Source organism: Polypterus senegalus, chromosome 5 (genome assembly GCF_016835505.1).
Source record: "Polypterus senegalus isolate Bchr_013 chromosome 5, ASM1683550v1, whole genome shotgun sequence".
Taxonomy (NCBI): domain Eukaryota; kingdom Metazoa; phylum Chordata; class Cladistia; order Polypteriformes; family Polypteridae; genus Polypterus; species Polypterus senegalus.
Genome location: NC_053158.1, coordinates 78,981,543 through 78,995,171, shown reverse-complemented (window position 1 = coordinate 78,995,171; position 13,629 = coordinate 78,981,543). Strand labels below are relative to the sequence as shown.

Sequence of the window (13,629 nt, the reverse complement as noted above, 5' to 3'; positions counted from 1 at the left end):
GAAGCAGAAGCTATCTAAATTAAAATAATAAATAAACAGACGATGCAATCATCTGCAATGAAACCTACTGCCACGAAAACCAACAACCAAAGTCCAAAAGGGTGTGCACACAAATACAGCAGATAACCAAATGTTGCATTTAATTGATGTAACTCTGGTTTAGCAAGCAAGCCGACCAATGGAAAACAATTTTCTACCACATTTCTGAGCTTCAAATGTCATTACATTACTTATATCTCAATAAACAGAAACGTTTTCACATTCAATTTGTTAACTTAAATCAGTGATAGAAGTGTTTATATTCAATGAAACCCTCACAAACAAGGTGGGTTTGTAAGCCTACATTTGGGTGCCAAGTGTTAAAATATGGTCCTATTAATAAAATAGTGCTGCAGAAGTCACACAAGTATTTCCTAGATTTAGTATCTTGACCAGCTAAAGAGATACATTTTCACTGGCTTTCACAGATTTACACTAGTGAGTCAGTGTTTTTTGCTTCATACTTTCAATTCAATTGGATGACATGCTATTTTCCACCAGCTATTTTCAAAAGACAGATTATCATTTTTACATATATTAATTAAAACAGCAATTCTAAGATTTTACACACTTTTTCAATGTTTGAAGTGCAATAATAATTCAGACTAATTCTTAATCCAAAAGATTCTAATTACAAAGATTGGCTCAATCAAGGTTCCCTGTAAGGCCCAGGCTAGCATAATCAAACATTTTTCTTGTGAGCAAAAATTTTTAGTTACATTAACCAATGAGCACTACTTGCTCTTATGCAATATAACTACTGTACATATTTATGTGTAATTTGTTTTGCTTTATGTGGCCAACTTAATTGTGTACCCTTTAGTTAAAGGAAATGTTTTTCCATTTGTTTGAAGGCTGCAGTGGAGTTTTCACCTGCCTCTTTTTTGAAACAGCGGATGTGTAATATATACTTTAATAACTGGTTTCTGGAAGGTTTCCAATTTGCTGTCTGCCCTGTGTAAACATTTGGCAGGTGGCAGGTAAGGAGAATTCCTTGAATTGCTTCTTGATCAGGTCAGGATACTGACCTAGTGGTGCAATGTCAAGTTTGTCCCCTAATCCTTAATGGATCAGACATGGTTCAGAAGAACATGGATGAAGCAATTGAGCAGATCCTCTGTCAGAAAATTGAGAAATTAATAAAGATAAAAAAATGTACTGAAAAAAATAAATCTAAAGCACTTTAAACACATTATTTATTTTACATCCTCAATCAAAGACATGCTGGATGACTGGCAACTTTAAGCGGGTACAGTATTAGTTAGTGTGGTAGTGTAAGTGAATGAGTACTGCAATGAACCAATGTAAGCTGAAACACTTGTGTCTGACTTCCACTTCATTCCTGTTTGGATCGGCTCTGGCTGCTGTAGCCCTGAATTAGACCAAATGGGCACAGAACAAAGATGAATGGATCATTGTATGATTTTTACAGGAAAGCAAAAGTTTCTCAAAATGCTGAATATTATTATTTTGAATACGTCTTTGGCTAAACTACCTTTGCAACTCTTCAAGCAATGGTATTTGCTAGACTATTATTTCCTGTTGAATTGAACTATGTTGCATGTGTTGCCTGAGGCCAGGGGAAAGTAAGGAAGGGAAGAGATTTCAGTTCTCTCTTCAACCTTAGACAGGGAACTTCAGGGAACTCATGATAATTCTACATGTAAAATAGCTGCAGTACATAATCTTTTAGATGAAACTTCACTGTTGTTCAAATATAGTCATCTTACTGAGTCAAGCTAATACCACAACAATCACAAACAATGACATTAATAGAATAATACAAAAAAAATCATTATTGAATGTCTCACACTTACTGACGTATTAAGTACTGAAATTCTAGCCAGTTTCTAAAGCATTTGGCATTTTGATCAACTTCAGTTTTAACTGTATCTATAAAAATAAATTGTAATCAGGTGATTTAGCTGTGGCCAAATAGGACTTACAGCAATGACAGTATAAACAAGAAGATTAAATGTTCATAAAATCACTAGCGATTCTCTATCACACAGCTTTTTGTCTACACCATGGAAAAAATTAAAGACAGGCTTACATGGTCCCTTGAGAAAAAGTGTTATCATCTGAATTATACAGCATAGTGAATGTAAACAAAAAGCTCACCCAAAGCTTCTTTTTCTGTCAGCACATCAGTGATGTATCTGAAATCTATGCAGGACACTAGCTGCTCAGGTTGCTGTTAAAAAAACACAATTTTGGCAAATGTAATAGCATGACAAATGTCATTTATCAAAAATGTAAAAAAGAACAAATGTGATTGCATAAAAACATGAAACACAGAACGGAAGGTTATGAACTTACCATATCAACCAATAACTTCCAGAGAGGCTAGAATGATATAAAAACAAAGAATGTCTACTATATATATTTTTTTTACAAACAAACATAACATCCATGAACAGCAAAAGGTATTGATGAGTCCAAAGGAGTGTACAAAAACATTTTAACATAGACTTAATCTTCACCTTGCTCAGGGTGCATACCATATAATCTGACAACCTAAAATAATAAGATTACTTTTTATAAAATAAAAAACTGTCAAAAATAAATTATAAATAGAAATCCACTTATTTATTCTAATCATGAAAGATCAGTCAAGTAGCCTTAACAAATCAGTAAAATTTCTCACTGCTCCACACTATTCCTACCAAGATGTAGACCTGTCACCTGTCATTACTGCTCTTAATTGAATGGGCAGTTCATACTTTTATTTCGATATAATTAACTAGATTAGACAGAAACAAGTAAGTAACAGGCCATAGCAGACTGCCTCAGTTGGGTGTATTGTCTTCCACCTTGTTATTCATTAATTCTTTTAAGAATCATTGGTAATATGTTTTACTTAGTAAAAAAAAAAAAACAGGGAGATTTTTTCTTGCTCCAGCATATCCAGTAATATGTTTGCAATTCTGATATCTTTGCTGTGTGACCTGCACATAAACTTATATATAATTTATACAGCATTTTAATATATGTATTTGTATTAAAGAAATAGGCACCTATTTATTTAACTACAAACTTATAAGTAGAAAATGAAAAACTCAAAGATGAAAACTACTGTCAAATATGGTTAAAAAACAACATAAAGCTGGATAGAAAACAGGTGATAAAAGTTCATACGAACTGTTTCTATCTATACAGGCAGGAATTTTAAAATTGCAGAACAAGTGGACGAGAATTTAAAATGACAATTGAAATTAAAGACAGAAGTAAGTCTGTGTGCTTAGACCTGTTTGTGGCAGATTACAGCAACAGGAAATCCATCCACACCTCTTCTCAAACTGGCACAGGTATCAAATATGCTCTGCTTTTCTTTTCATAAACCAGCCAAGGAAAGATTACACAAAAAAAGAACACAAAGAGCAATACATTTTCCCAAAAAGAAAGCCTGGTAATCCGAGTCTTATCAAAATATATATTGATCCTTGTCTAATACAGTACTACAGGTGAAGAAACACTCACCCTTTTCTTCAACATCACCAAAATGCATCATCCTTATTTTAATAAAAAACTTTTCTCTTCCATCTGCCTGTTAGTTTTTGCCTCAATATCTACAACCAATACACCTATACAGTGGCACATGGGGGTAAATTCTCAGAATCACCTCCAGGGTCAGGTGGATGGCCTGCTTTTACTACAGCAATACCTGGCTAGAAGTATACCTTGTGAGTCCAGAGTCTCACATAGTAATCAGGTAGCCTCCAGGTTGCATATTTCCTCGAGAATCATGTTCTACCCCCTACAGGCCGAGGGAGAGTGTACTGGAGACATACCCGTCCCCTCTGGCCTAATTCTTAAATGTGGGAAAAGGTTCTACATTGCTGCCTTATATTGGTCAAGAAGTCTTTTAATACCTTCCCAGGCCTCTATGCCCGCTCTTCTTTATCTTTTACATAACACCTTGGTATAACATTGCATATTTTCTCTCAGGCCAATATTCTTTCCTGTTTTAATGCCCCCTTCTTTCCACAATGGCATAAAAATATACTGTGATACAGCCAATGGATTTTATCCTCTACTCTGGAAGTTTTCTGCAAGATTGTATATTTCTCTGTGGCATTCTTTTGGAACCCTTTATTCCTTCTTACCTCCCAAGCACCATATCACACCACACTAGATATTTTGTTAATTAAATATTATACCTGCTTGCATTTTTAGAATACATGTCTTCTTATATGCAGTACTCCTCACACACTAACAGCCTGATTCAAGTGACATTTTAACATTAATCGATTTACGATATTCATTTCAGTTTACTTCTCATTTATCCCAACCACACTCAATTAATCAAATTGGTTTATATGTAAATGACCATCCATGTTAACTGTGTTGAAGCAAACTGAAAAGCTAAATTAATGAATGTACCTTATTACATGATTAAAAAATAAACTGTTTAAAGCACAGACATGTAAATTAAAACAGAGTTGTAGATAAAGAAAGAAACGTTTTCAGTTCTTGAAATAGTGGTTATTTTACTCTAACACAACAGTGTTGTTAAATGAGGTTCACCATACTGATTCTGAATACTGCAGTTACTGACAACTATTCCTCCAGATTTTAAACATTATATTACTACCTGTTTTTTTTTTAATTGGTTTTAATTAGTTATTAATTAATTTAATTTTAACATTCCATACAATCAAGTCAAACTTAACAAAGCAAAATTCAATCTGCACCAAACAGAAAGAGAGGGGGGCCAACAACCACAGCTATTCTTTAAAAGCAGTAAGAAAGGAAGGGTATCTTTTCTCCCTGAAATGGAAGCTTATTCTAAAATGTTATTGATTAGATCCTGCCATATTTTAAAAAAGTTCTGAACAGATCCTCTAAGTGAGAATATGATTTTTTCCAAATTCAAAAATAGTATAGAACATCAGTTACACACTGACTTGAAAGTGGTGGGGTTGGATTCTTTCATTTCAGCAAGATAAGCACGTAAAAGAAGTAGAAACGTGCTAGTAGTGAGGATAAGACAATTAAAGTTTGTTTGTCCTTCTCCACGTTAGGCCTGTCTGGGAGTACACCAAAAACGACTGTTAAGTTTAAAGTGAATGTGATACCAAAGCTGTCTGATAGGTTTTCAAATATTGTTGTCCAAAATGCTGTTAATTTGATGCAGACCCAGAACATGTGGCCCAGTGATAATGTTCATAGGTTGAATCTTGCCCTGGAAACATTTTGGTCAATTTTCAATTAGATAAATGTGCTTCATAAAAAATTCTAAATTGAATAATTGAATGCTTTGAGCATATGGAGCTAGAGTGTATTCTGTGCATAGCTGCCTTTCACTCTTTTAATGAAATATTAAGTGACAGATCCTTTCCCCAATGTATTGTGTTGTCTTTGAAAAGGAAAGGACTTGAAAATATTTTTAGACATTTTAGAGATGCTATCTGAGACTTCAAGTCTGATCATTACTTCTTCAGTAAATTAACTGGGTGGAAGAACTGTAATTGTTCAAAGGATGGAAAGATATTATCTAAGTACAAGTCTCTGAGTGTTTTAGTAGCAGACATTTTCCAAACATTAAATACTGTATATGTTTGAGAGAGTGGAAAAAGGTGGTTGTCATGTAGAGGTGCAACAGAAAAAGGTTTCTCTGTCTTAAAGTGCTGCCAACATTGGTTCCATATTCTGAGAGAATGAAGGGCAATTGGATTATTGACAATAATTTTTACTAACTGGGGCACAGAGCAGGAAATATGAAGTACAGAAGATTTTATTTCAATTGCTGACTAGGTTCATGTATATTCATATATTTCTGTCTATGTCCAGGTCTTTATAGCTTGTATATTTGCCACACAGTAATAAAACTGAAAGTTAGGTGGTGCCATGCCCCCTTCTGCTTTAAGTTATTGTAGAGTCACCATTTGGATGTGTGGATGTTTCAAATTCCAAATAAATGAGGTTATGATTCCATCTAATTTCTTAAAAAATTATTTGTTAATGTAAAGTATGTGGGGATGATTTGAAATAGGAAAAGCAGCTTGGGAAGGATGGTCATCTTAACAATATTGATTCTCCCTACTAATGTAAGATGGAGAGTAGACCATCTATTCAAGTCTTTAATTTTTTTCATGCAGACAGGAACATTTTGTTGAAAAAGAGCTTTATATTTACCTTGTCATTCTTATTTTGTAATTAGTATGGTGCTGAAAATTAAATGACCACAGCTTCTCATGCAAATGAAGATAATTTCACATTCTAACATGTTCAGGAAGACAACTCTCCAATGCACACAGTTATGTAGAAACAAAATCCCATCACTGGAGGGACTCAATTATCACTATTTCCTTTCACTATTTTATTATTGCCACGCTTATTTTTTAACTTTACCTGTTTGTTGTCTAGTACAAATCTTGTAATCAATATTTAACCCACTTCCTATTGTCTAAATGACTTGAAATTCTGCATACTTACTCACTTCTGATGACAATACATGGATCAATAATCAGTTTCGCTAATTGATCAATTAATGTTAATTAAATGAAATTTTCATATGAAGAATAGTAAAAGATTTCACCAATAGATGGCGCTAGTGACAGCTAGAAATATTAAAAGAAGTGTTAAAATATTGATTACAAAATTATACTAAAACAAACCCTAGACTAAAAAGTTGAAAATAATATATACAGGTATATTAATAAATACTTTTTTAAAACCAAGCTTATTAAAATTAAAAAGTGTACTAAAAAGTTAATAAGTCTCTCCTACATCACTTGTAAAATAAAAGCTTGGATGCTTTTCATCAATCAACATTCAAAAAACACTTCTTAAAATCTTAGCAAAAGCGCCTACCTTTTACTTCACAAGTGATGTAGGAGAGACTTATTTTTTACTTTTTAACTTAATATAAGCATGGTTTTTAAAAAGTATATATATATATATTTTTTTTATTGTTAGTTTCTGATATCTGTAAAAAAAAGACGAAAAAAAAAAAAGAAATTTACCTTGCCTTCCATCTTGGCCCAAAGATCCCAAACAGCATTAAGCACTGCTGAAGTGGCAAGATGTATGACACCTTTCTCTGGCCCAATCTGTTATAGAACATTAATATGTGTCAATTCAGCATTTGGCAAATTAAATTAGATCTGAAACATTATCTGCTTTAGCAATACACATATGCGCTTTATATGTGACAAACTAATTTTATTTGCATAAAATTTATTACAACAGTACAAAGCTGCTTTCATCTGCCAATACAACAGCTGTGTCTCCAAGTTTAAATCCATTGAACCACAGTTAGGGACTACCATGAAGCACATAAAGCTGTTTAGTGAAGAACAATAATTTCCAAAATTAAATCATGAGGCTTCATGTAAAACTAGGAAACTTCAGGCATGTTTGATGAAGAAGGGTGTTATAAAACTAAACAATGTGGGGCTTGCCATCTATTTATATATATATATATATATATATATATATATATATATATATATATATATATATATATATATATATATATATATATGTCATACAGGTTTCACATATTAAGTTACTAATTAACAAAAGGAGAGTGTCATACTAGCCTTGTGTCCATTTTCTACAAATACAAATTTTTTCTTCAGTTTTTTTTCAGTCCAGATTTTTTTTTCTTTTTACATTTTGTAATTTATATATTGATAAAGTGAGAACTGCAGCAGAATAATCCCAGTTAATAAATGTCACATTTTCAGCTATTAAAATTTTGAATAATTCTAATACAGAACAAAAACACTCGATCACTGAGTCTATTATCCTACATCCTAAAAAAAGGAAGATGGTGAAGGGAAATATTCTTATTTCAGACTAATTTTTGAACACTTTCTGAAACTTTTTTAGCACTTTCAATGAAACATTAAAATCAGTAACTAGTTAAACTGTTAGAGCCATTTCAGTAATTATTGTTTAAATTCTGCAAGCTACATCTTATTAATATAGCTTCCATCAAAGTCAGGTACAGCTTTTGCCTTTTGCATAATTAAAAGGCCACAGAAACTAAACTTATAAGTATATATGAAAATATATTGGTGCAAACTTTTCTCATTTAGAGCGGGATAAAAGTTGTCATAAAAAGAAGCAAAGGGAATATGTCTACTGGTTCATACTTATAAATCTAACCTAGTACTTCAGTAACGTTTTACTTTCTAAAAAGATGCAAAATAACTTTTCTTACAGTTTTGCACTCCAGTTTCATTGTAAACATCCGATACCTTTTATGTGAATTTAATCAGTTTTGTATTTCAATCAAATTTGAGAATATGCTAAGATATGAAATCTATACCCACCCATTTGTTTTCTAAAAATACTTCATTCAGTTCAAGGAGGCTAAGGACCAAGAACCAGGGTTTGAGCCTGATCTTCTCAAGGAACATCAAGAGTAATGCAAGAATGAACTCTTTGGGTGTTTTCCTATTAATTTACAACTTGGGAGCAAAATGCACAGAACACGCAACTTAATAACATTTTAATAACAAGCAGATCAGACATCTGGGCAAACAACACTGAACACTGAATGGCTGCGACTACTTCAGCATCAGACACACTAATGTGTCCATTAGTAAATAATCTTTTAAAAAATAACTAAATTATTCTCATATAATAAATGCTTGGTTAACCATTAACCCTAAAACACACAAACTGGGAAATAACAACTTGCTTGATTAGTCTAGGTGTCCAATTAAAAACAGACTGTTACACCCTGGGTTGGCTACAGCTTGCACATTCCCTTGAACCAGGGGCTGTTGATAGTCATGTCTGTGGATGAGTTGGAAAATAAGGACAAACAACAACAGAGGTAGGTGCAAATATGCAAATAGTGCTGTTATTTACAATACAATATACTGTACTGTTGAAAATGCAGTGCACATTCAACTTTAAATGAGTAAGTCACAGGTGGAAGTTAAAATTAACTAAATACGTAAATAAATCCAAAACAAGTTAAAATCAACAGGTTAACACACAGTCGGGACCTTCACTTTAAAAACCATCACAAGCTTTGGTGCCTCCTTTTACCATCTCCTCTGCTGTCCTTCGTACTGCAGGTCTTCTCAATAGGAACTGGTCTGTGTCTTTGCCGCCACCCTTTGGAAACTGCACAGACTGTGAGCCCTGATCCTTTCCCCGCCATCATTTTTCACGGCCTTCAGCAGCAGCACACTCAGAGAGACTCATTGTACTGCTCCCTGATTGCTCAGCAGGAGCAACATGGCCCCTTGAGCACCATCCACTCTCTCACCTCGAAGACTCATTCCCTATCGTTTTTAATCAACCCATGCAGCACTGCTCCTGACAGGATCCTGATGATTCCTTGTCCCAGATCTTTTCTTTCTAGTTCTTTTCCATTTTTCTGTATGATTCCTCTTTACCTGCTTTGGCTTGTCTTAATAACTCCCATTGGTGTAGGTGCCTTATAAAGCACCCCAGCGTGCTAATGAGGGAACAGGCCAAACTGCATACATCTGCACAAGAAAGAATGTTCTAGTAAACCACCCCCAAACCCCAGGGTGGAACAGCCATGTTACCATATACACCTTTGTCTGCCAACATTACAAACTTACTTACCCCACAGATGCCTATTTCATCTTACACTGAGGTATTGATAGGAACCACTTGTCTAACCACTAAACTAGGAATAAATTACAAGCTCACATTCGCCTCCAGTAGTAGACTGTGAATACATTGACTGACTCGGTTTATCACAGGAAGAATTCAAACACACCCTCTACTAATCAATAAGGAAGCAACATTTTATACTGTTTTATCTAACTTTAGAAATAAAATTTTCTTTGTATCTGAAGTGGGTTGGTACCCTGCCCGGGATTGGTTCCTGCCTTGTGCCCGGTGTTGGCTGGGATTGGCTCCAGCAGACCCCCGTGACCCTATGTTCGGATTCAGCGGGTTGGAAAATGGATGGATGAATGGATTTTCTTTGGATTGACCAGTGTAGTTTTTTCAGAATCTGGCATGAACTTACTAATGTTATTCTAAAGTAAGATTACATGGCTTCTGCCTTAAGTTTTATTTTAATCTATAGAAATTATTTCATAATAGGCCTTCTATATTCTAAAACCCCATTAAGACCAGATTTAATGATTAAATGTATCTTAACTTGTTCATTGAAAAACTGTATTTTGATTGGACTATTATAAATATTGCAATGTAACCTTTATAACATAGTGTGTCTGACTGCTCGGTTATAATTCTTTTATTGTAATGCATATAATACTCCTTAAAGGCAGTATGATCATATTAAGGGGATTCACTTTATCAAACATCTACTTGTTTTTTCTGTGAAGCAAAATAAGAACAGTAATCATAAAAAGCACGGACACAAAGGTTGTGATTACATTTCTGTCTATCTTAATTTAACCAACTGCTTCTGTCACTGTAAAACAGCACTGCCATGCAAGATTACAAAAAATATTTCTTGGCAATGTCTACCTTCTTTTTCGGTGAAGTAATGCATACTTTGAGCATATTATTTCAGTCTCATTGTAATTTAAAGGTGACATCCTTTCAAATCAAGTGTCAAAACCCTTCCGTTTGTAGACATCATAGTATTTTGTAACCAAACAAAAAAGGTCAACAGAAGTGATCCACACATTACTCTCTTTCACAACCTGCAAATGTGGGAGGGTGGTTTGCAATAAAAAAAAAAAAAGTATAAGTGATTCAACAGGATAAAAACTTTAGGCTTTAAGGTACCATCTACTCTTAAACATACATTGGAGGTGATCTAAATACACTTAAATGGGTTAATAAGGGGGAAAAAATCACTACAGTGCTTTCTGTTTAGCTACCCAATGCTTTGACAATCTACATTATTTATTGAACTACATAAATACCCATCTCATTTGCCCATCACTTGTAAGAAGTCTGTAAAAACCTCGGAAGTCATTCACAATGTCTCCAAAACGTTTTCCAAGCACAAGTGGGGAAAGGGCCTTCACTGCACACACCACTGTAAAAACAAGAAATATGGAGAAAAAGTAACTACTTGCTTACTCAATTTTCTTCCATTAGGAATAATTTTGCTACATACCTGGTAACTCTCTACACTTGTTACTCAATATTTTCTTTTACTTCAGGTTTTGGGGCACTTTTATGCATTCAAACCTAAGGACTAACATTAAGATTGACAAGGTTTTTGTTTGCAAGTATAAAAGACTACACAGTGACTGTTGATGAACCAGGCACATATACTTTTTGTGCTGTATGTACTGTAGCACCGCATAGTATCTCACTCAACTGCAACAAAGGTAAAATTTGACATTTTCTGAGAGGCACATATTTATGTATTCAAATTAGAAACAATTGTCTACTTATAAAATAATTTAAAAAGGCAAAAAATCTTGTAAAATGTAGATGAGACACAAGGCTTAAGATTGGTACAAACATATGAAGAATTAAACAAGCATCTGCCAGTTACTTAGGAAAAAGTCATTAAAAACAGACTGAAAAATTGTGATATTACCTACATTGGGAATTTTACAAGATGAAATATTAAAAGGCACCAATTCAGATGACTTTACATGAGACCCATTGTTAAACAACTTACCTAACCTTCAATACTACTGTTGCACAATAATTAGCATCTTCATTTGTGTACATGCTTTTCATTAAACAGGCCTAAATTGTAGTAGAAATTGCTGATTTCACATGATTAAAGCAAGCAAATTTCAAATAAAAAATGAACAGGAAATATGGTTATGTCTCTCCTTTTACAAACACACTTAGAATGTTTAACAAAGAAAAGCAAGATGAGGAAGAAGTAATGAAGAACTTAATTGCTTTTAAGGAGATTTGTATGTCTTAACCTGCTATGGGTTTTTATACCATTTAGTATTGCTTTATTAAGGTGAAATTAACATTTATCACCAGTCTGGATTATGCAGAATAGTAATTTGTACCTTAAATACTGACACTTCAAGAAACATATTAGTATTTTAAAAATATGTAACAAACTACTAAATTAAATTATCTTCAACCTCCCTATGCTTTATCGATTTCGGAGGGGGCGGCTCTGAGGCTAGGGATCTGCACTGGCGATCGGAAGGTTGACAGTTCGAATCCCGTAAATGCCAAAAGGAACTCGGCTCTCTTTGGCCCTTGAGCAAGGCCCCTTAACCTGCAATTGCTCCGTCCTGGGCATCTCTGGAAAAACTTGGGGGTTGGTGGCAGAATTGGAACTCCAATTCCACTCCATCTGAACTAGTGTGGTGATGAGGTGTATGGCTGCACTTGGGTCCTAATCTGGGATACTGAGTTGGTTTGTCGGGTGTTGGGTGCTCGATCAGCGTGTGCTCCTAACCGCTCTCTCTCTATGCTTTACTAAGAGGCCATCATATTAGAGTATCTAGGATGACTGAAGCAAATCTGATTGTAACATTCTTTTCTCAAAATTAATAACAGGTGAAAAAATACATTTTCACTGCAGAGAAAAACTTCGTAACAAATAATAACACAAACTATGAAATAAAAGGAGAATAACAAACCTGCTATCTATCCCAACGTGCATCGCTCACAGACACTGAGACACTAATCAATGGGGTTTCTATCAGCACTAGCACCTATCCAAAACAGTACCTCTACCATGAACTCTGCTGTCCACTTCCAATCACTGCCTCTTCCTCCTACGAGTAATATGTTCGTCAAGTTTCTTCTTGAATTGAACAAGCGCGTTAACGAAAATAAATAGCAAAAGCGTTGCTAGAGCTGTACAGTAACTGCTTCAGGGGCAATCGTTGGCTTAGGAATTTTACAACATCAACTACGGTTCTCCAGGACTCAACCTGGGCACCTATGCATCTAAGAGTATTCTTTTTTTTATCTTTTAATGCAGAACCAATCGTTGGCGTGGAATAATTAAATGGCACTTCCACAAGTATTCAATTGGACCTGTGACAACTTCTTTCACTTTATTTGCGGAGCTAATCTTTGTGAATCTTACCAATCTCGGTGCCTCGGCCCAGGGTGAAGGTCAGCCCGCAGCCTTTGAAGCCATTTTCAGCGTCAGTCTCAAGAACAACGTATGCCGCAGAGTAATCGGGGTCAGAATGCTGTGAAGAGGTTAAAATTCAAAATAGTTTTGTTGACATACTGTTTTGCATAAACATGTGATTGCTAAATAGGAATTACATGTTTTGGTGTATTCACGTATTGGACAGTAACCTTAAGGTAACGAAGTGTTGACCGTACTGAGATAGCAGAGGGGTTGAATAAATGTATCGGTTGCCTCCGTTCATAATAAACGAATAAATGTTATAAAGTATCCATAATATAAAAACACAAATATGGGTATCTCGGCAGTCGATTTTTTTAAATACTTTTAAACCACCACATAAGAAGTCGAAAAACTGACCATTGCATCTGAACCATGATGCTCTAAAGACGTCGGGAACCGTACGTCGCTGACAATCAGCTTGGTAATTTTTCCATCCAACATTTTTTATTTGTAAACTACGCAGCGAGACTCCGAGCAGCTGAAAGGTATGCGTGCCCGTTTGTTATGCAGCATTCTATTGGCCAACAGCTTTCGCGTTCCCTCCTTTTTTCAATATAACAAATATGATTGGCTTATAGATAGCAAAC

General features: G+C 34.6%; 1 protein-coding gene across 4 annotated transcripts in view; it reads right to left on the bottom strand.

Annotated features, from left to right (window-relative positions):
• Positions 1-13,541, bottom strand: part of enosf1 (enolase superfamily member 1) — a 37,882-nt gene extending 24,341 nt beyond the window's left edge. For 2 of the 4 annotated variants that reach the window (XM_039754857.1, XM_039754860.1), the window contains exons 1-6: positions 13,400-13,541; positions 12,989-13,097; positions 10,884-10,999; positions 7,008-7,094; positions 2,359-2,385; positions 2,161-2,233 (exon numbers count right to left, since the gene is read on the bottom strand). In XM_039754857.1, the coding sequence (XP_039610791.1) occupies positions 2,161-2,233; positions 2,359-2,385; positions 7,008-7,094; positions 10,884-10,999; positions 12,989-13,097; positions 13,400-13,483 (496 nt within the window). In that variant the 5' untranslated portion in view covers positions 13,484-13,541. The remainder of the gene's footprint in view (positions 1-2,160; positions 2,234-2,358; positions 2,386-7,007; positions 7,095-10,883; positions 11,000-12,988; positions 13,098-13,399) is intronic. The other 2 variants (XM_039754859.1, XM_039754858.1) reach the window with 2 other exon arrangements.
• Between the last annotated feature and the right edge of the window lie 88 nt (positions 13,542-13,629).